The sequence below is a fragment of the Spea bombifrons genome, chromosome 7 (genome assembly GCF_027358695.1).
Source record: "Spea bombifrons isolate aSpeBom1 chromosome 7, aSpeBom1.2.pri, whole genome shotgun sequence".
Lineage (NCBI taxonomy): Eukaryota > Metazoa > Chordata > Amphibia > Anura > Pelobatidae > Spea > Spea bombifrons.
Window position 1 is genome coordinate 11,989,567 of NC_071093.1, and position 24,122 is coordinate 12,013,688.

The following is a 24,122-nucleotide window of genomic DNA, read 5'->3' on the forward strand; positions in this document are numbered from 1 at the left end:
TTGAGATTGGCTTAGAAGAAGCGTATACAACCCAATAACTTGGCAGTGGTCAAAATAGTATAAATCTTAATGGTATCAAGTCAAGGAAAGTCAACCAAAAATATACAAAAAGTATGATTAAAAAATATTCACATCATGTTGCTAGAGGGCAAATCAATGTGGGCTATATTATTGTGTTTACAAACATCATGTACAGAACAATAACCATTCAACAGAACAGAAAAAGAGGCAATTTTAGTATTATTACAGTATTATAACACCTAGGGGTCCATTTGATCTGTAGTAGGCCATATGTAAACTCAAGCCCTATCCCAGGCCAGCTGTTCACAGAGAAAGTAGTTAGACGGAAATGGCTAATTCCCTCTCCCCCTCCGTCACCAGGTACTTGTCTAGAAGCTATGTACCTCATCAATTGATTATCTCTAACATGTATCATTGGGACCCACTTCGGGGAATATGGCCTACTTCAAACCAATTGTTATTACTTGATGATTCCCACATGTTCTGTTGTTTCCAACAATATATAGATCAATATATAATTTGAATGTCTTTTTTTGGTCAGGGTAAATTACATTTGAAATAAAACCATACATATATTTTAAATAAATATATACCCAAATGTATTTTACAAATGGACCTATGGTTTAACACATATTATATAATACAAAATATATTTTATTGCAACCACATTCCTTTAATGTTCAAACAAGAAAAAGTTTATTAGACGATTGATAAGAGCTTAAAATGGAAGTAAAATTTTTTGTAAAAAACACTTTCTTACCTGATCTTGAAAGAGAGCTCCTCCAAATGACCAGACACAAGCAAAAACAAAATAAATTTCGTATAGTTCACGGGGAGAATCTGGAGGAATATTGTCAGCAGTAAGGAGGCAGTCTAGTAGAGAGCATAGTGTCTACAAGGAACAAATAAAACAAGTTATTTGGTAGGTAACCACATAACGTGGAACACTAAAAACTATTTGTCTTGGGGTAATATGTCTATTGTGCATTTTTATCATTCCACTTAGCAATAGAGAGATATGGAGAGCATGGGGCAGTAATGTTGAGCATAATAACCTAGTCAAGTATTTTCCATTCAAATCAATTAGCGTATGCACAAAATTTGAGCTAAGTGCATCGCAGCTCGAAAGATTAAAAGGTGAACGACCATTATCATTCAACTAGCTGGAAGGTTAATGACCCACACTAATAATACCAGAATGATGAAATGTGAAATCTGTGTTTCAAAATACACATATATCATAAAAAAGTTTTATATGAGCAGGCTGTTACTGCATATAGTCATATATCTCAGGGGTTTTGCCCCAGTCTCAGGGTGAAGGGGTAGATTATCAGCATCTCACTGTCTGGAGCTGACTCCTTTGTACTCTACATTGCTGTGATCATAAATAAGCATCCAACTGGTGATTTTGCGACAAGTATGTTGATGTACCTTCTTGAATACAAGAATCAAGAATACCTTTTACAAATTAGTCAATTAGAGCCATTTAGCGAGTCTTCAGTATTCTATTCTATTAAAGGGTTAATCGCAGATTAAAGTTTGAATACGAAAAAAAAGTATAAAATAAAGAAGAATATGTGTTTTCAACAGAAGCAGAAGTGGTTGGCAGAGAAATGAGGGAAACATCTAGAAAGTGTGTTTCAGCCGAACCGAATGGGCAGAAAAGAAACGGGCCAAAAACAAACTTAAAAATCAGTCCAATTTGTTTTTGGCCCATTCGAACATGTCTAGTTTACACCCATAGCACTGCGCACAAGATGGTGGTTGTTGGGGTATACACATACTAAATGCCCTTTTTACCCAGGGTTTATTAATTGCCCCCCTATGCCACTGCACAAGTAAGGAAAGACAGGGCCATAGTCCTCCTCCATTTGGTCGATAGGATATTTTTAATTAAAAGTGTTGTGGACTGCAACTCCCATCACGTACAGCCAAGAGCTGCATGGCTAACAGTTGCAAACTATACCAAGTGGAGTACAAGAAATTCTGTGACCCTTATAACTTTAAAGAAAATAAAGAGGATTTTGTACATATAGTTCATAATCATGGCTGGTTTCTTTCATTATGATAACATTCATTGTACGGCAATTTCGAAACACAGAGGATCGTATTTAATACAAAAAGCAGGAAAATGAAATGCAATGCCTTTACCTGAACCATGCTGATTTCTGGGATTGGCGTTATAGTTTTTAAATTACATCGCACTTGCTCCAAGCAGTAAGGAACGTACTTATCAAACAATATGGTCAAATTTGCCCTTTCTGTCTGTGCTCTACGAGTTTCAATCCAGCTGGTAACATAACTAATAAAAAAAAAGTGAAATCCAATGCAAAACAAAGTTAGAAGAAACATCAGGTCTTGAAATTCAAATAGGAGGCAATAAAAATAAAAAGGAAATCATGTAAAAAATAAACATTTCATCTATTACATGAGAGCAGAAGTTAATATTGGAAAAAAATACATCAAAACTGTTAAAAAAATAAAATGCCCCTGTTTCTTTTATAAAAAGAATAGAAAAAGCCCTGAACATGTAAATGTCCGTGCTTTTATTGGTGGACAGTACCAACCAGCGGGGAGTAAGAACGTACTGTGGGTCTATCTTTAAGGATATAAGTCACACAAGGTTCTGATGTGGAAGACAGCGAGGAATATGTAGGCAAAAATGATCAATGTTCATTTGATTAACCCCTTAAGGACAATGGGCAGTCCCTAAGCCCATTGAAAACAATGCATTTTGAGCCCGTACATGTACTGGCTTTGTCATTAAGGGGTTAAATATCCCATATTGGTGTAAGCTGTATGCTTGGAAAGCAAAGTATTGGCCTGAAGGGGGTGTAGACGTAGAGCCAGCATGACTGGGCTGGCTGTAAATCACCCAATGTATCACTTTCTGTATGTTATCCAAATGGTGACCCTGTGTTAGGGCAGTACGCTAATGCTTGCTGTTACCCCTTCCAAGGGGTATTTATTTCTACCCAGAGGGGATTCCCCTCACTTTTCAGAAATCCTACAGATTAAATTTCCCGCTCATCCTCCCATCCTTCCTTTACTTTGTTGTGTTCCTGGTATGGCGGGGGGGTCCCTCAGGGTCTGGCGTCAGTGCGGGATTTGGCCATCTGAGGTATGGCAACTCGGGTGGAATTAGCCGGACAGCTACATGCAGGACTCCCCATGGGTAAGCGCTCTTAACATCGTTTACGCCTGTGCCAGCATTCCCGGGGGATCCCGTCCTAGTAAGCTAGGACGTTCATTTGTTATGCACTTGAGGGTGATGTTTTTAGCTGAGGCTAATTATGGGTTATGAGTATATGTTAACAGATTTTTATGTTTATGTGTGTTTAAAATCCAGTAGGTCTCTTGTCTTCATTGGGTGAGTAATGATTGGCCATGTCCTTGTCTTGTATAAGTTAGAAAATGATATTGTCCTTCACAGGTCAGCAACAAAGCTAGCGATGAAAATCAAAACATATTATATGATCAATCTGTAATATGCCTTTCCTAAAAACACATAGGACCATATTTTTTTTTTACTCACGGACTCCAACCAAGATCTTGTCTGTTGACATAAAGAATCCCGGCTCTAGATACAGTTGCTGGAGTAGCCGCTCGAAGATGGCTGATTTCAAAAAGCAACCGCATGGATGGCGTCAAAGAGATGCGTTCATTACTAGCCAACGTTAAAACCTAGACAATAATGAGGAACAGTTTTCAAAACACCTGTTTTTTTTCATTTAATGTTTTGGGGTTGTTTTGCTTTCCATTTCAAAGTGTACATAACATGAAAGGGAATAATTGCATGAACTAATACAATTTATTTTAATGGATCTTAAACTCACAAACCAAGTTTGCAGCCATAATAGCCAAGCTAAATCTGTAAGTCTATCATCCAATTACCCAGAGTGCCGTACTTATCTATAGCGAAACATTAGATGTGAAATCAAGTTACGCTGACGGCATTGCTTGTTTTTTTTTTAGCAAGCATTCTTAACAGATTTAACATATGTTTACTTTAGCACATAAATTATACAAGTATGTATGTGTATATCTATATCTATATCTATATATATCATTGTAAATTAATTAAGTGTTACGGTTACACTGGGTGTCTAATCTGTCCATAAATCAATTTAATGTATTATGCCAAATCATAAAACGATACAATAACAGTATAGGCACAATTTTTACGATGTACAAAGAGCAGACCTGAGAATGAGCATTCTACATTATTAATACTTCCAGATCTTAAGATAAGATACGTCCACCGTTTTTAATTCTGGATAACAAAAAGTTTCCCTAACATATATTTTTGGACATGATACACCTTCTCTATAGGATTATCCTCCTGCCGACATTGGAATGTTTTTACCCAACAATGTTTAGTTTGATTCAAGAGACCTAGATATGGCTTCTATTTACAAAAAAATCTCAGTTTCTCTTAAGACTTAGCAGCTTCAACCCCATGCATTCTAAAGATAAATAAAAGTCAATCATGGATCACATTAAAGATTGATCCTGACACCTGAATTCACTCTGATAGCATTGGCTTTTTCATGGCTGCTGTCAGAATCAACAATAGACTCTTTTGATCTGGCATTGATTTTGCTTGATCCGCTGGGAGCACATCTATCCCGTTTTGGAGGAGGCCTGCTCATCCCCACTAATTTCTCGATACCATACAGGCACCTTCAGTCTGTTTGGTAGTGGGGAGAGGCTAGGAGTAAATACATTTTGCTGCCCATGAGACTTTGTTTTACTTTAAAAAGCTTTCCGGAAAGAAGGATCAGTGGTGGCAATCTAGAAATTGGCTTCCTCATTACAGAGGATTGGTGGTGAGCTTTCTGTGTGGCAAGACCAGCATCAAGAAATGCAAGCCTGTTAAAGGAGCAATATACTACAAATTCAGTCAGTTCCCCGACACCTAGACTAGAAAACCAAACAAGATACATGTTGTAATAAAAAAACAAACAAAAGGCTTTATGTTTAGACATTATTTTGTTTCAAGCCCATGAGTTCACTGACCTTATTACCATTTGTGCAAACACATAAGTTTTACGTATTCATCAGTAACTTCACACAAATAATAGTTTTTTATAAAATAAGGCAGACAATAAAATATGTAACAAACATGCAAAGTGTTTATTGCATTCAGCTGATGAAGCCTACAACGCAAATGTGAAATAAGAAAAAATGTATGCAAGAAAAGTTCATTAACAATACTAATGAACATGTATTTTATCAGTATGTTTATATAATAAAAAATATATATATTTAAATATCAATTATTTACAAACCTTGTTATCGTCCATGACTGTGTTCAAAGACTCAATCCACATCGGATCGATATCTCCATCCAGAACAATCCACTTTGGGCCATCATGGGCAACAGCAAACAGTTCTCTCATTGTATAGGAAAACAATCCTTAATTTAAAAAAAAAACATGAAACGTCACAAGAGTTTGGAAAAGTGCTTGTTGCTTTTTCATCGTATTGCATATTTTGAGCTAATTGTGGTGCCTATTGGAAAGAAAAACACCTTCACTTGGCTTATTTTAATAAACCTTGTTGAAACAAATACCTAACAGTTTTTAAAATCCTGCCATTTTTAACTGTTTAGCTATAGTTGTGTATTCCCAACCCTGACTATATGCTGAGACCATACAGATATGCTTAAACGTAGCAAAAACATTAGCATTTGAATACGTACCATCCTTCCATTCTCTTGTGGATGGGTGAAGGTACCCAAACAGCTCATCAGTAGTTACTGCTTTAGGATTGATGTCATTCCACGTGGGCTTTAACTTCATGTTAAAATATGTTTTATGTAAAGTTTTAAGAATCTGAAAAATGAAATAGACAGATAAACAGTATCACATTAGAAGAAGAGATAGTATGACAAATGTATAGTTTTAATTTCCTATGGTATTGCATGGTGATATTTCAAATTGGTCAGAAGCTAGAAATGTAAAATGTAATTTCCTCTTATTTTATACACTTTATCAATTTCTGGTGATGTTAGCTCATTTTTCTCACTCACTTTCACGTTTAAGGTTAACATTTAGAGGCGTATTATGTTAAATTTTGTTTTTTTAAGAGACCTACGGGGCCCATTTTCAGTTTAGTAATTGCTGCTGTAGTCAAGATGTGGCTGAAGGATAACCCATATACCAAAAACTGTCTGTCAGGAACTAATACTGAGTAATCTTGATCCAGAATATGTGGTGCCCAGCATTTAGTGGAAAAGGACAGTGTTGAAGCTCCTGTGATTGACAGCCTGAGGACATCGCCACTGAACGCATGTACCTTACACATTTATAGTAGGATAGAATTTCATTACAAATAACGCCCATTTGACCCATTTTGTCCTGAAGTGTACTAACATCTAGTACTTCTGCTAAAAGACTATTCCACCTAGTAACCACCCTCTCAACAAAGAAATGCATTTCTATCATATATTTTCTATGGATGAACCTGATACAGGTAGAAGAAGCAAACTACTCTATGGTCAGTTTTCCACACATTCAAAATGTTGCTATTTACCGTGCTTTTTCCGGAACCTGCATTTCCCACAACAAAGACCGAGTGACGGACAGCTAGTAGTTCCTCTAATTGCGTAATCTAAAACAGGATCAAACACAATTTCTTGAGTCTGGTAACCCCCCCCCCCAAATAGGTTCAACCCAGTATTAGTTAATATAGTTCTGTGTTATTCAAGAACCAACAGAACGGCATCATTGTAATTATGAGTTCCAATTTATATATTCCAAATTAAATCCTGCACCCATATTAAGTTCCCCAGCATAAGGGGTTACATTAACATTTAATCTTTACTAAAAATACAGAAGGAAGAGGCAGAAAAACAGTGTTTATTCCCACCGCTATTAAAAAGCATTAGCCAGATGCTGATACTATAGGCATCAAACAACAGTGATCATTATTGGCTTCAATCACCCCATTTAGAATTTACAATAAGCTAAGCAGAAAGCCATTATTTCCACCTTCAGAATGAAGTTCTCCTCCGGCTGCAGGCACAGTTCTGCAATGGACTGGCGCACCATCTGTTCCAACTTCACATCTCTGTTTCTGGGAACTTCCAGCAAGGGAAACAAATCATTGATAAGACCAAGGAATATTGTAACATCGTTGGTTACTATTTTAGGAAGATTAAAGTCCCTCAGGGCTCTCATCAAGACCTAAGAAAAAAGGAACAACTCCATAATTATTATGTCGTAATAATAAACCATAACACAAGGCATAAAATTAACAAACATTATGAGAAATTCACACTTAGACAATTATAACCCATATGGTTAGTTAAACCCAATCTGTTGTCTGTGCACATTGGATCACTTTACAATTACTTTCTGTGGTGAACTATAAAATGATTGCATATCCCATGATCAAGTGATGATTGACATGATGAAAGGGAAATGATCATTGTTGCCGATGTCTGCTAAATACATATGATATATAATGAACCTACCCAGGTTCACTTTAAACATGTGTTAGTATATACATATTTGGAACTTTAAGGGTCAGATTCCATTATGTCAGACTAGAGAAGACACTTCTCCTTTAGAGACAAGTTTATATTGAGTGGGCTAAGTGGTCCCATCAGACTCATGTATCTGAACCCTCTCAATGCAAAAAGCTTGACAGAGCAATCCATCTAACGGGCTTATAGTTCAAAAAAATGTAAATAACCCGTCGGATTGGGCTGATGTACGAAATGTGTTTATTTTACCATTACTGCTTCTTTTCTATAGAAAGCAAGAAGGGTGAGCTACACATTCTTCAGTATACATTCCTCATTTCTCTGGAAAATACATAAATGGGGTTCGTACTCAAGTGATGTTATCTAATGATGTTGGCATCAATGGAAATATCGTAAAACAGCCCTATTTAGGAATTGATGATGGATGGAAATAGACATAGTAATACCTAGAAATATGTTTAATGCTATTTATCCACACCTCCTAATCAGACTCCATATGTTTAATGGTCTGTGTCTTTAAGTCAACGGATCTACTCCACTGACCACAATATTAAGGTTGCTAAGGAAACAAAAGACCAGAATACATGATGTTCAACAAACACGCTTCAGTAATGTAATTAACCAAAAAGGAAATGGTTTTCCCCATTGCAATCAGCAACAATGTTAAAAGCGTAACAGTCACATCCTAAAACCTTATTACAAGTTTTATTAGGATCCAAAGTCTTGTGCAGTTACCTTGTATTTTTTTAACTTGCGTACCAGCTAATGAATGTATGTACTGTAGACATTATAATTTATAGAACATTATTCTCCCCATCCAGCATAGCCAACATCTGTCAATACAATAGTCATGACACCAAGGTAGTAGTTTTTTCCCCAAAACAAAACGAAAAACTGCATACATCTGCTACTCCTACCATTTATCCATCATAGTTTTGTATATTTAACCCTGAATCAAGAAGAACCAGAATACTACCTGCAGACCAGATTAGTAACAAAAGCGGATAATACCTTGGACATGCAGTACCCAACTATAGGTCATCATAGACAGATGGAGTGTTTTGGGTGAAATAAGGGAAAATGAAAAGAACCTCACAAAAAAGGGTGCGGATATATATTGCAAGATCAGATTCTACTGATCGTTGTATCATGTATTGGCGTACAGGTGTTATTCCTTTGGAGTGTAACATTATCTATACCGGAAAGAGTTTTTACATACGTCCTACTGGGTTCCTCTGTAAACTTGTCAGTTGAATGAATATGGACTTTAGTGGAACCAGTGAGTCAAATAGAAATCTAAATATCAAGCTGCCTAACTTTGTAACTAAGAGTTTTGTGGAAAGGAGAAAAAATAAAACCACACCTGATCTTCAGGTCGGCTCCTGTCTTCACGCTTCAAAGATCCAGCTACAACTAAGACGGATTTTATAGCTCTCAGGCCCCAATCATAATGATCCTGTATAAAATATGAATGAAAGCATTATATTTACCTGAAATAATAAATAAGTACGTGTTTACTCAAATTAGTGAAATGTACTGAGCATTAATAATTTATGTTACTTTTATCCATTTAAGTTAAGGTTGGTGCAAAACAGAAATGCAGATGACACCAGATGAATATCTGCCATCATTTAGGGGTGACAGAGGTTTATGGGACTGATATTTTGTTACTTCTGGTGGTTATTTGAGTAGTCCTGACTTGAGGTATAACTGTAAATATGTGTTAGAACGTCAACCGAGATTCTCAGTCCTGATAACATGTTCACATCACCTGTTTTGAAAGTAGCTGCCTGCACAATGTGTACAGACTGATGAACTTCCTCGCTAGGATTCTTGCTTCGACAAAACCCTCAGCCACCAGCATTATTTCACATATCAGTTCGAAATCAGGAATTACCATTGCACATGGGCTATAAAATAAAGGATTGTTTTTCATTAATAATTACAAATAGTTACAGCACTCTCTGAATATTGGGATATACACAACCCCTGCAGGGGTTCTGAGCTCCTAGAAAAGACATTATGGGAGGAAAGAGAGACACACGGATGTTGTCCTTGTCAACATCAAAAGGTATTCGGAATGCAACCTTCACCTAGAGTGCTTGGCTGGAGTTGAGTCTTCATAAACTGAACACAAAGCTTTCATATATCCACCAGCCTAACACTGCAGTGTAAATTAACCTGGTGCTTTCACCTGTTGCAGGAACAACTAACAGTAATGGAGAGACCATGTTGCTGTATGGGAATGTAGTCAACTAGTCATGTAGTCTTTGTTGTCAGCCTTTGGCACCTGGGAACTCTTTGGGTTTGACCCAGAGTCGCCAGGAGAAACCTTACTCTAGGTCTCTCGTTCTCTTTCCACGAGCCATGTCCACTCTCTGCCCATTTAAGACTGTCTAGGATTAGCCCCTTTGCCTACACTGATGGCTAACCCTGCCTACCCCAGGAAATTCCCAGATGTGTTAGTAATCACATACAATCAGGGGGAGATGGGTTTTACCAGCTTTGTAAATGTCAATATTTTCACATTGAGTTGATCCCATTGTGCTGTTATACAGCACTTACATTCTGCAGAGCTAAGATAAAGTATTACATTCAACTAAAGGCTCCCAAAAAGCAAAATTAAATACTTATAAGTAAAACATACATAGAAAGTGGGAAAGCATGGTCTAAAAACCTGAAATATAGAAAAGATAACAGGATAACAAGATGTATGAACAGGAATGGGCAGACTGGAACTATGTCACTTGCTCACAAGGCTTTCATAGAAAAGTGATTCATCACACCTAGTATGTCCCATATTTTTCAGGGGAAGACACTTAAGGTAAATTCAGTTTGGCTCCTACAGAATGCTTTCTTAAACATTATCTTTATCAGACTGTGACATTTACCGAAACAGAGCCTTGACGTTTTCTGGAAGTTCAGCTCTCCCGGCATATCCTGGATTGAGAGTAATGAAGATTCCAACTGTGGTTTTGAGCTCAATTGTTTCTCCCAAAAAATGAAACCTGTAAAATATGAATATAACATGAGAAATGGATTTACAATAACGTATGTTGCAGCCTGTAACTAATTGGTCAACAGAGATGTTATTTTAAATATTAATGATACCCTAACACATAGTAGTGTTTCATTTTAAAATACTTATTCTTGAGATGATTCTCCACGATAGACATGATATATATTCCTTAATGGCAAAGATAACCACGCTGAAAAGTGATTCTCCCAACCTACCTTTTCTTTTTATGGCGGATCGCATCTTGAATTGTCTTCACTTGCACTGCTATTACAGACAAAACTTCCACAGAGATACGATTAAACTCATCGAAGCACCCCCAAACTCCTGTTTGACAGAGGCCTTTGTAGATATTCCCAATGGACTACAAAAATGCAAAAGAGCATTGTCATGTACTTACATCTAAAACAACCCCTAGGAAAAACCTATGGGAAAATGGTACATGGCTACATATACAAATAGTATAAAAGCGTATTATGTGTGTTCCTTATTTATAACAAAACCTAAGATGAGCACACGTTAATACATAAATAGCATTTGATGATCTACTTTACACAAACCTTGGCATTAGCAGATTTGTGGACAACAGATCCGCATTAAGTCATTATCATGATCATTCTTTTATAAAGTTTATAAAAGGACAAGCCTTTTATAAACAAACCAAACATCAGCATTTGTGGACATTAAGACCACTCTCATGTATTTTTCTGTGTAGACTGTTCACTACTCTCCTAATATACAGTATAAAGAATGCCTGAGAAGTTGAAGAGGTTCACCTGGAGTCTCCGGGTGAGCACTGCCTCCTTTGAGTTAATATGTTGAATCTCTTGGCTGGACAGCAGTACCTGGTCACTCCTGCTCACTACTCCATTTTTGTACTTGCACTCTACTATTAAAAAACATTGTGAACATGCTTTGGTTATTAAAAATAAACCTAACATGTCATACCTTATAGTCCATTTGTTCAGAGCAATTAAACACATAGACCATGATTCCCAAGGAACGACCAAGATCTTTGGTGGTTTCAGTTTTTCCGGTACCAGCAGGACCCGAGAGTGCACCACTCATAGACAAGTGAAGAGACTGAGTCAAGGTGATATAGCATCTGCAAGATATAAAAAATGATGCATACGTTGGCATTGCCAGAACAATGCCACAATCACCACAATATCACTTGAAACAATCCTCATGATGTATATGTCAGTGTAAACTTTTCTCGGTAGAAAGTGCTACTTTCCATCCATTTTGGATATTGTCTATTCACTTTGCAGGGCAAGGGAAAAAAAGTCCCCATATATTTCTGTTTTCCTTGGGCTTCCTACTACCTACAGACCTGGTCTATGCAGTCTCTGGTCAACGGGAGCAAGAGATTTCTGCTTCTAGCGTCAAATGTAATGTGTAACTGAGAGTAAAGATACCATAAGCACCCCATCGCATCGAGTACAGAGAAGAGGCCAGGAGACACAGATTAGTTGATATTCTAAATGTGTTTGCTTTATTTTTAATTTATTATACATACCAAGTTATGGCCTATACATATAAAACCGGTATGAAAAGCAGTGTATAAAGTCTATGAGTAAACTGGACATAATAAGGAAATTATGATTAAACAAACATATTTAGAAGAGCAAATAAATCTTCTATCATTGGGGAAATACTCTTGTTGTGGAGGGGTTAAAGGACATTTTGTGCTATAGAGTAACACCACTGGGGGGAGAAATACTGCAAATTTTATTTTAATGAGATTTTCCTTTTTCTGCGCCCTCTGCATGGTACCTGTCAGTGAGAGGTGTGATCACAAGCCGAGGTGTGTTACCAAGGTATTCATACGAATACTTGAACTGAGCATCGCAGATATTTACTAAACATTCTTTTAGTTTTTCATCCCATCTATGGCGTAGCTGTGAGAGCCAAGCAAATGCTTGACCATTTGATACCTGCAGCAAAAAAAACCAACAAAATCAGATGATGAAACGATACATACTGATGTGAGTGAATGAATGAATGAATGAGCACCAGTTCAATTCTTTGTATAGTGTTACAATTCCTACTGGCTGCCAGATGACTCAGATGCCACTGTGGTCGTCCAGTATCAGAAGAGGAGGCGATTTCGGCTACAAACGTATCGCTCTTTCATGAATAATGCTTGATGTGGTAGAAGCAGATATTCCCTTGAAATAAAAGCAGCCCGAAATATATTTTCTCTAGCCCAGACTCACTTAAGACATGTGCAAAAAAAAACATACAGAATGTGTGTTACTGACTAAATGTCTCTCTTTTTTTTATAAACTTAAAAAATGAAACAAGGTCTCCTGGAGTCTCTATTAACCAAAGGAGGATCATGAAGACCAGACCCCTCATCTCTAACCCATGTGTAATGTGGGGGAGGGGGTAATAATAACACACCCTCAGGGGGCATAATGGCCAAATATACCGACTCACCCCCACCCCTTGCTCAAAGGACTGGGGGAAGTTTCAAATCTATTAAAATACTCTATGGGGAGGCATAAAGCTCATCCCATGCCTCCCATCCCCCCCTGCTGTACCCAATGAGAAAAAAAGAAAAGATATAAATTACACTAGTTGGAATCCATATCAGGTTTTTAAATATTTAGTCAATTTTTAAAAATGCATTTCTTATCCAACTTGATTTTTCTTAACAGCAACTCACAACATTTAAAGTTCCGTATGCATGTCCCCACAACCACCTCATACATTACAAGTTGTGTTAGCATGCAAGGGCATGCGACTTAAGTCAAGAACCCCTAACTGACCACTCAACTTCTTACAAAATTGACCCAAAAATGTGAGTACATGCCAAACACTGCAGCGATGGCTTGCTCTTAGGTCCCTGGTCTTCCCCTTGCAGGTATTTTCAGCAACAGACTGCTTCGAGATGTCTCCACAATTACAATACATGCATTTTAAAGATACGTTCCATGACATAACATGCTTGCCATCTGTCATGCCAGCTCATTGTATACGCAGGAAAAAATAGGATTCCCATAAATAAGTTAGCGTTGTTTGTAGAGGAAGACAATAGGAACACAGTGAATACATCTGTCACGTTAAAACTTGCAAACACAATTATCAGCATAATCCTTAAACATTTAGACAATATTTTTTATGAAAAATTGTCAACTCAGAAACGATAATTGTCAACATTTGAATGTAAAAAAAAGGGTGCAAAAATGACTGCATCAAAACAATCTGTCACTTTTATACATAGGTAGGGGCAAGCTTTTCAGTAAATGAAATTGTTCTTTATTTCATGCTTTTAAAAATGCATTAGGGTAATTGCTCTGCATCAAATTACCTTATGTGCAATCAGCCTGGCTACCACATCTCGTGCATGCACATCAATTGTGCAAACTGTCATAATCTTTTGACGATCGCCAGGGGTGAGCTCCCCTACGAGCATGTTTATAAGGGCATTCAGTTGAGCGATCTGCAAAATAATTATATTCAGATGAGATATTAAACTGAAAAAAAATATAAAAACTCTGCCACATGTAAAGTGCTAAATGCATCCGTGAAACATACAATGGTCTCAAATAACATGCATTACTATACATAACTTTTCTCTTAATAATAAATGGTATACTTTAATACTTTAAAGAAATCACACATATGTGGCCTCTTCTGGACGTGTAGGATATATATGTTTTTTTTTTACTTTTTTCTTTTATCAAATAATTTTATTGTACAGCTGATTTACTATAATATATAAATATATATAAAATATATAAAATTCCATACCTCCCGACATTTTAAAGGGCTATAGAGGGATACTTCTGTATCAGGGGGTACAGCTAGAGGTGTGACTAGCATTTTATCAAGCCTTTTTTTCCTAAAGTTATGCGCTATCGAGCTGCTATGGTTTGATTCTTTAACAAAGTTGAAACATATACATGATATCAATCCATCAACGGGTATCTAGGAATGCATATCCAAGGTACTGATTTTGTAATAACTATTGTGATTAACCTGAGAGTATATTATACTATATATATATATATATATATATATATATATATATATATGTATATATTATCTATAGTATCATGTTTCATGAAAAATTGCCAGCGTCCATGTCAATGTTTCTATAACGTGCATGACATGCGCACTCACTTGCTTGCGGTTATAATCCTTCAGCGCAGTCTCAAATCCTTCTTCAAGACGTTCAAAGGCAATCTCCACATCGGTTACCCACCAGATCTGACTGCCGGTTAGGGCGACCTGAGCAGAATAATCAAACATCCACTGGTCCCGGGGCTTGTCCTCATATCCCGTGACAGCTTCCATAATCTCTTGCTGAACAGTTAAACGCATTGTTTCTTCTAAGTGACCCAACCATCCTTCAGCCTTAACAGAATATACAATTCACACGAGTCAGCTTATTTCACTATATAATGTAAACATGCAATTGAAAAACATGGACATGTATGCCTTTACTAAAGGTGCAGATATTTCTGAAGACCAGGTGGGACAAATGGCTCTTCTTTATGTGTGTATGTTGTATGTACATTTTTATTTATTTAGCACTTTACAGTTTACAGTATAATAACAAGGGGGTAAAATATAGTAAGTACAGAAGTCATACAGACACTTTGAACAGGGAACAATAGTAATGAATACATTAGGAAAGGAGGCCACTGTCCAGCAGAGCTTACAATCTAAGTCATCTGTCAATTTCTCTGTCTCAGATTCAAAACATTTTGCAGTTAGGAGGCATGTTTCATGAAGTCAAGTCCAGTGTTAATATAAAATCTATGTATTTTGTGTGAGACAGAGGGCCTACATCAAACACAGCCTCGTTTACCAGCTCTGAAGGTGACACATTTTTTGGGCAAAAAAGAGAAGGTAGAGGAGGATACAAACATCATGCACCCAAAATGACATACTATTCGTGTAAGAGAGAACTGTCCAGGCCAGGGGTAATTTTCTAAAGCAAAAGATAGAACAGTTCACGCGATGTGCCACATTGCATTGAGTAGGCTTGGAATCCCTGCTTCATTAGTGATATTCCATGCACACCAACGTCTAGCTCATATCCTCACGTGGGCTTTGAGAAAACAAGTCAGCTATGTGAGTACTTTTATATATATTTTTTCAAATTAAATGGAAGCTCTTACCTGACACGGAAAGGCCTGCCCTGCAGCAGCCCTCACCCTCCATTTTCCGACTGTTCTTGCCACTCATTGGCTGCTTGAAGCAGTCAATCAGAGGCAGGAATGTTCTCCCATTGGAATCAATGGTAGCACTTTCCACACATCTGCAAGCAGAGCTCCCCGTAGGTGACTGGAGGACTTTTGAAAACCTATTTTTCCTCTAATACCAATAAAATGATGGCTGTTTCTCTTTAGTGTTACCACACAATCCTTACCTGCCCTTCACACAAACAAGGTCTGGTAAAGAACACAAACTCCCCTTCTCTGCTGTACATTCCAACTGCATATTGGGCATTTGATTCACCTTCTTCAAATTTCAGATCTGCAATATTATCAAACAACTTCAGCAAATGCTTTGTCACCTGTTAGAACAAAGCAAAAATATAATGTCCTGCTTTCCCAGGAGTAATGGGATAATCACTTCTATTAGAATTTGGCTACTTGCCTGTTTAGGTTGAGTTCCTTTAGAAATAATTTCTAGTAAATCCATGGAAGAAACAAAATAAAACCGTGGGAACCTAAGTCGCTTGGCTTCCAAGTAGTCTGCTAATGATTTTTCACAGAGTGTAAGCCTAAAAATCATTATAAAAAATACAAGATGAAAAAAAGTCGCTTCCAAACACAAAAAAATGTTAAAAGGTTTTATCCTTTGGATGCCAGGCATTTGTGCATGTGGACAAATATCCCAACAGGTAATGTCGGCCCTTGACTAGTCTAGAGCACTTAAAAGTCATGGATGCATCTGTCTATTTACAGCTAGTCTTGAATTAAAATGGAAAATCCCAGATTTTCCACTAAAATCTGCTTGAAGGGTATTATATATTTTTATATATCTGGTAGCTTTAAGATTAGTGTTTTATTGAATCTATACAGGCTTTATGTCTGTGTTTACTATTATGCTAGGTAAAATTTATTTACTTTATTGCGGCAGAATATAAAATGGTTGGATCATATTCGCAGAAGAAGACAATTTTACGGGACACATGTCACCATGGATACTTGTTGGAAGAAGCACAGGATTTTAGTTTTGGAGAATCCCATTGTTCGAATGTAAATTGAGGTCCATCAATACCTTTGTTGAAGTATTTCCAACTTGTCCAGAAATCCAGGGTGGTTGGTTACATCAATGACTATTTTTGTGTTGACAACGTTAACCATTAGATCCTGAAATATTCAAGATAAAATAATGTGTTTGTTGAAGACGCCATGAATTAAAAGGTTCATAGAGGCACATGGTGAATGGGGTACCTTGAAATCAAAATCAATCCCTTCAAATCTTTTGGCATCTTCTGGAAGTTGTTTTCTGATATCTTCTGAGTTGGCAAATATACTCTCCAAGTGAGCCCAGGTCCGCTGGACTTCTAGCCAAACGGAAATAACCATGTCTGCAACCATTAATTTTTTCTGCCACCTGCTCACCTCCACTAGGAAATATTCGACATATTTGCTCATCAGAATGTTTTGGAGCTGAACCTGGGAATGCATCACAGCATGTGAGTTTTAACAAAACTTCAATAACGTTCTGTCAAACTGTTAAGTATGGTGAACAGGTCCGGGCAAAAGAAAATTATGACAATATAAATACAAAATAGATGGAGCCATATCCATGTATACTACCACAGCCAAGTCTGTATTTAAGAGGGCCATTCATTCGCATTACTTTTACATTGTTTTACAGAATGATGAATCAAAACAGTGTTAAGTAACCGATGCCATGCAATTCTAAATGAGCTGATCAGGCGCCTCTTTATTCTGCTTCTTAAAATCTCTGCAGCACATTGAGATACTAATTAAACAGTAATAGGTTCCTATCCAGAAACTAAATCCCCATAAATTCATGGTGGTAACTTATGTTTACCTTTAAAAAATGGAAAACCTCTGTCAGTGTCTAGAACTCTCTGTCCTCACTGCAATCTTCAGGGCTCTACATGTAAGTGTTCACCAAATAATCTGCACCTCCCAAAGCACTGTGCATTCACAAACACATATTTGGCATTGTGTATAGATTTGTATCACATCTTGCTGTTGTATGATCCGGATACATATGCGGTTTACTCAATAAAGGGATAATTGACAAAAGAGTTTGCAGCAGACTTGTAGATCTGCTTCACTATTCATTATAAAGGTCCAACCCTGCCAAGAGTCTCCAACAAGAAGGTCTGCATAGTTCAATAGTTAAGGACACCTTGAAGAGATCTTTTTGATTTAACTACAAATCATACGGGGCCAGCTAAGCTCTTTCTGCAGCAGAAGCACTCTGGGGTTGGCTCTTCAGAATGTGTAGTGAAGTCAAGGCGTTTCTGTTACAAGGTTACAAAGTCACAGGGGTCTCTTCAAAGAAATAACAATGTATGTACTCCTTAAAATAATAAGTTGCCATTGTTCTGTACCATCACAGTTTTACTCTTATTTACATGTCGCACCACCTGGTGACTTTGCCTCAATTTCCTGGTTGCTGGTGCTATGGGACAGCGTAAATCTTTGCTGCTTGACATATATATATATATATATATATATAGTTGTTACAATAGATTGTTAGTGGATGTAGATATATTAATGTGAATGTATGCAGGTTGCTGACGCTCACAAGCATACCTGTGTCCAACTGATCCAGAAAAAAGCTAAGTGCATGTCTTTTGACAGCCCTTTAAGGCAACAAAATAGTAAAACTGCTAAAAACCCACCTTTTTCTGCATACTATTAATCAGGGCCATTTAATACGATGGCTTAAAATGCACTACTCCCTGGAAGTCTTTTTGGAGTGGAATGAAGGTTTTCTACAATGTGTCAGATGTGCCGGTGATGCAAACGACATGGAAATGCAGACTAAACTATTTTGATGTAAATACTTTATTGATCTATGATTTCTTTCTAACATTTTGGTGCAATACATTGCTCACGTTCACTACTCTTTAAAATACCTTTGATTACTCTTACAGAATGCTTTTTTGCCGTACATTGTGAGATTCAGCAAACTCTAAAGCAGATCTAAACAAGGACAGAACCTCAAGTTCCAAAGAGAAAGGCAACATTGAAGGAAGCAGAAACTTTTCTTTTTAAGTGTAAATAACTTTAGAAAGTTTTCAAAGTCAACACAATACCCCCTTCCAATGCCAATGAAACTAAACTTAAGATGCACCACTGTTTTAGTGCCAATTACACTAAACAGTTATCACGAAAGCCCAAAAACCTATGAATAATGTAGCGGTCAAAAGAATGAAATTGTGCTCTAAAAAGGGAGCCTACAAAACAAGTCCAAATGCTAAATGCTTAAAAAATACACAGAACTCACAATGGAACTGATGGCTGTATTCAGCTCCTAGCTATCAACAGAGCAACATTACTCTGATTCCTGATTCTTTATTCAAACCGAACAGGGGAGCAGCGGCACATACTTAAGCAATAAGGCATGGCAGGCCAGCACTTTCTTCTAAGTGTCTCAGTTCTTCATAGATGTTGTCAAGCTTAGCAGCTGGGGTTGAGTGCCGCTGCAAGATTACAATAGTTTTTTAGGAAATATCTGGACCTAGTCACTGTTTTTGTGTTAATGACATCAGTAGAATGTAAGTGAATGAGTATTTCGACATAAATATATACCGTATTGGCTCGAATATAGGCCGCACTTTTTTCCCCCACTTTAAGTTTTTAAAGTGGGGGTGCGGCCTATATTCGGGGTCTAGCGCCCGACGCCCGGGACATGCAGTCCCGGGCGCCGGGCAGGCAGCGGGGTTAAGATACAGATCCCCCGCAGCGGGGCAGGGGACCTGCATCCTTCTCCCGATACGCTCAGACAGCCTCCCCTGCCAGCACTTCCCACGGGGGGGGGGGTGCCGGCACGGGAGGTTATCTAAGCGTTTTACCTCTGCCCACCCCCGACTTACCGGAGCAGACTCCCGGGTGTCTTGCGGGGCCGGCGGGAGACATTTACGCAATACGCAAATGCAACTTCCGGTAACGGTACCGGAAGTTGCATACGCGTATTGCGTAGATGTCCCTCGCCGGCCCTGAAGACACCCGGGAGTCTGCTCCGGTAAGTCGAGGAGGGGGGGCAGAGGAGGACAGCGGCAGCGTATCGCGGGGAGGGAGGACAGCGGCAGCGTATCGCGGGGAGGGAGGACAGCGGCAGCGTATCGCGGGGAGGGAGGGCAGCGGATCTCGGGGAGGGAGGGCAGCGGATCTCGGGGAGGGAGGGCAGCGGATCTCGGGGAGGGAGGGCAGCGGATCTCGGGGAGGGAGCGCAGCGGATCGCGGGGAGGGAGGACAGCGGCAGCGTATCGCGGGGAGGGAGGACAGCGGCAGCGTATCGCGGGGAGGGAGGACAGTGGCAGCGTATCGCGGGGAGGGAGGACAGTGGCAGCATATCTCGGGGAGGGAGGACAGTGGCAGCATATCTCGGGGGGGAGGACAGTGGTAGCATATCTCGGGGGGGAGGACAGTGGCAGCATGTTTTTTTTGGTGCTTTTTTAAAGAAAAAAAACTTTTTCTTTAACAAAGCACCAAACTTTTAGGGTGCGGCCTATATACGGGGGCGGCCTATATCCGAGCCAATACGGTATATATATATATATATATATACAGTACACACACATGTATATAATTATATATATATATACAGGGCCGGCCCTATAATGGGGCAGACTGGGGCAATTGCCCCAGGCGGCACTTTAGAAGGGGCGGCACTTTGCCGCCCCAAGCGCTTTTTTTTTGTTTTTTTTTTTGAAGCGGAGGAGACAGGGGCACCGAGTGGTTTTCGCTTACCCGCTCGGCGCCCCTCTCTCTCTCTCCTCTGCGGCGAGTCTCCCTGTTCGGTCCCGGTGCCGGCTTGTAATGCAGAGCGCCGGAAGTGACGTCAATTTCCGGCGCTCAGCATTACAAGCCGGCACCGTGGCAGAGCAGGGAGACTCGCCGCAGGACTGTTTAAAGGTAAGTTCCGGGGGGGGGCGTCGTTTTAAACTTCGTCCCAGGCGGCGTTAAGTCTTCGGCCGGCCCTGTATATATATATATACAGTACACATATATATATATATATTACTCACCATAATACCCCCAGGTATTTGTACCTGATAAAAGTTAAGGGATTATCTGGTGATTTATATAGCACCATCATATTCTGTAGCATTGTATAACGAGTAAACACCATATAATTAGTAGCACATTGCATCGCATTCTGGACTAACACAAATAAAAGATTAGGAAAGCCTCACTCCAATTAGTTTAGAAGGGAAATATTGTATTTGTACCAAAAAAAACTGGCATTATCGTGACGCTTCATAGTCCATATAATAGTCCATATAATATATGTGAGATTTCACCCAAGATGTGCCTAGTTCAAGCATATATCTAGATATTTAAAGAGGAGCAGATGGAATTATGGGTATGGTTTTTTTTCCCCTTTATAATAAAACATCTGATCATGTTGCAGGAGAACAATCGCTACTAAACAGAAACACGATAGTGGAAAAGGTTTTATTAAAAAAATTAAAAATAATAATTTTTTGCTAACATATAATTTTCAATAAAAAGGTTATTTCTGCTATTCCTTACTTAATCCTGAAGTAGACGCCATTCTTAATAAAATCCATCTAAACACATTACCCGAGTTTACACTGCGCTCTGTGTAAATACAGCAAATCAATACTCATTACCTGATTGTCTTCGAGTGTCTCAATTAAGTTCTCATCTGATTTCAGTAGGGGAGTTCCAGCACTGTGATGTTTTTCATAAGAAAATTCCATGATGCTCCAAGTTTGATTCATCTCCACTAGAACCTGGGATGTAAAAGTCTGATTATACTACCTATCATAGGCTTGCAAACATTTAACGTAAACGTAGCGGCTTTGAAGCCAAGCCACAAGGTGGATTGCATTATTCTACATTGTTTATAATAATGCCAGATGTTCAGTGACATTAACACCACTCAAACACAGATAAACTAAACCCCAGAGTGCATTGCATTGCGTTACATTACCATAGCGTTCCGACAGATTGTGTAGCACTGTTACAAAAACAGAATGAAAACTAATAACAACACTAAAAGTTTACAATCTATAAAAAGGAACAATAACATTAACACATGTTAAGATGTTCTGGTACAGATGGAGAAGAGGACCATGACCCAGGGAATAATTTAACCTTCAGCTGCCCCATCCATGCCCTAGGTCATAATACATCGCTGCCCTACTAGGAGGTAGAAGAGGTTAATAATAATCATAAGCAGGGAATTACAGTATTTGGTTTTCTGCGACTATGGATTGAAAGAATCATCAAGAATTGGGTATCCAAGGGTGATGTGCGGTATAACCCACATCATCCCGCCATGCTCGCTTTAGTGTAGTAGATTCAGTTCAGACATCACAGAATTGAAGGGATATTGAAAATGGGTAGAAAAATGTATGCAACATGGACAGTTACATCTACTGCCAATAATGGTGTCCATGATAGGCATGGACGCAGTCAGTATGCTTTTTATGCTCATGCTGTGTACCAACAGCTCAGGAGTGGCAATCATATCGGCAGATAGCACGTGTAAGAAAAAGCTGCAGTTAGTGGATTGGATTTTGAGGTATGCTTTGGGACAGGTTTAACAGGAATTTGAGGGTCCCCTGTCGGTATGCATGAAGTGCATGAAGTGTACTGATGGTTCCCTGGTGTTTGGAAGCATTAAGGTGGATTGTACAGTTTCTCCTTTTGCGGCATTTCATGGGGGTATAGCGGTTCCATAGAACACATTTGACGAATGTGGGTTTTAGGGACCAATGATATGCAAGGGGGTTTTGTGTTAATTGTTCTTAATTCAGTGTTTAAGATGGTTTAAGGCTTATGGTGTTAGTCAAAATAAGTTAAGTACATTAGCTTGTATTATGTGTTCTGTGTATAATGTAATGTATGTTTATATTTGAAGATCTGTTGTAGTGTCATGGTGTGATTGACTGCTCACCACCATAGCCAAATGTTCATTCATTAGCAGAAAGTATACACATGTAAGCTCTAAAGGGTGTCTTTAATAGTTTAATAATTTAACCATGCAGCGATCTGTAAGGCAGACAGCGCAGGGTTCACAAAGTGTCTTTGGGCACAAAGAATACGGTGCCCACTCCCAAAATGAAACAATTAAATACAATCTTTCCAAGCCTGGAGATGAGTGCACTGCAGCCCACAACATATTCTAACCTAGGCTCACTAGGGATAGGCCCAAAGGTCCAGGGACCACCAGCCTCTCTGCTGCTGCAGATACTACCAGGTGTCACCCTAACAGACAGCAAAACATTCTGTGCAACCCTACCTTTTCAATTGCCATTTCTTTCACAGCTTTGTCCACTATGGTTCTAACTTCATCCTCCACTCTGTGTAACTGAAGCCCAAGAAGATCTCCTAGGACAGTCTCTTCATTCATTAAAAATCTTACCTTCCGAAAGATATCGAAGAAAAAAAAGGAAATAGCAACAAAATATGTCAACGATGCAAGAGGACTAAACAATGGTGAGATATATTATGATGATATTTCTTGTAAGAGAAATCAGTAGCTGCAATGGGATTGAGATGGGTCTATACTTTTTGATGTTTTACAGGGCAAAGTAGTCTCCATATTGCAAAATACAAAAATGTTTTCTCTATGGAATGGAAGCTCTCTAGTTTGGTACATTTTCTACCTTATATGCCTAGGAAGTGTGTGATACATGTTAGAGAAGGTACCCCAGTCTTGCTCATCAGTTGAAGCCAGTGTCTTTTCCTGACTGCAGGATTCTGTAACTCATTCACAGCTCTCAGAGATGTTAGCAAGTTCTTGACTGTGGACTCCAGACCCAAGTAAACATCCCAAGTCCTCATCTCTTTGTCTAATGTTTTCATTTCCTGCAAAACCAGAAATAGAATGAATAAGCTACTGTACATTTTTTGTAGACTCATAAGCAAACCTTACATGAAAAATGAATCCAGTTATCAGTCTCAAACAATTGTGTTTTCCTTAAACTCTCTCAAATCACAGTTTTGCGTGTTTTCAGCTTTTTTGGCGATGTGGCAGGATTCCCAACAAGTTTCACCCATGGTCCTTAAAGATGAAGATTATTTATTACTTAAAGTGTTGCTTACACTAACTTTCATGTACTGGAGATTTCAGCTGGTTTAAAGATTATTCTTCTATTCAAAATGTGTAACTTGGCATTTATCTATGTGGATTCTTGATTGTTATACATGACATATTGTTGGAAACGTCCAGCTTGGTTTTGTTGCCGGTGATGTTTTGCTGCTGATGTTTTGAGACTCTAACATAGAAACAGTCTGATGAGTGGAGACTGATGGTGCTCACTACAGTTGCTTAGCCATCAAGCACAATTCTAACCACAATCCAGAAACCCTAATAATTACCATACAGAAATGCATAAATGACAAGTATCCGCTATTACGGATCTGTTATCTTCAATTT

The 24,122-nt window shown here is 38.5% G+C and overlaps 1 protein-coding gene across 1 annotated transcript in view; it reads right to left on the reverse strand.

The window, feature by feature from the left end:
• Positions 1–24,122, reverse strand: part of LOC128501692 (dynein axonemal heavy chain 11-like) — a 122,706-nt gene that overhangs the window by 67,855 nt on the left and 30,729 nt on the right. Inside the window, exons 23-44 of the mRNA XM_053471259.1 lie at positions 23,393–23,551; positions 22,983–23,105; positions 21,346–21,468; positions 16,949–17,173; positions 16,773–16,864; positions 16,146–16,272; positions 15,916–16,062; positions 14,661–14,894; positions 13,846–13,977; positions 12,306–12,466; positions 11,478–11,634; positions 10,748–10,893; positions 10,405–10,521; positions 9,285–9,423; positions 8,877–8,969; positions 7,017–7,211; positions 6,559–6,636; positions 5,726–5,858; positions 5,313–5,440; positions 3,557–3,705; positions 2,173–2,323; positions 782–913 (exon numbers count right to left, since the gene is read on the reverse strand). Of these exons, the coding sequence (XP_053327234.1) occupies positions 782–913; positions 2,173–2,323; positions 3,557–3,705; positions 5,313–5,440; positions 5,726–5,858; positions 6,559–6,636; positions 7,017–7,211; positions 8,877–8,969; positions 9,285–9,423; positions 10,405–10,521; positions 10,748–10,893; positions 11,478–11,634; positions 12,306–12,466; positions 13,846–13,977; positions 14,661–14,894; positions 15,916–16,062; positions 16,146–16,272; positions 16,773–16,864; positions 16,949–17,173; positions 21,346–21,468; positions 22,983–23,105; positions 23,393–23,551 (3,141 nt within the window). The remainder of the gene's footprint in view (positions 1–781; positions 914–2,172; positions 2,324–3,556; positions 3,706–5,312; positions 5,441–5,725; positions 5,859–6,558; positions 6,637–7,016; positions 7,212–8,876; positions 8,970–9,284; positions 9,424–10,404; positions 10,522–10,747; positions 10,894–11,477; positions 11,635–12,305; positions 12,467–13,845; positions 13,978–14,660; positions 14,895–15,915; positions 16,063–16,145; positions 16,273–16,772; positions 16,865–16,948; positions 17,174–21,345; positions 21,469–22,982; positions 23,106–23,392; positions 23,552–24,122) is intronic.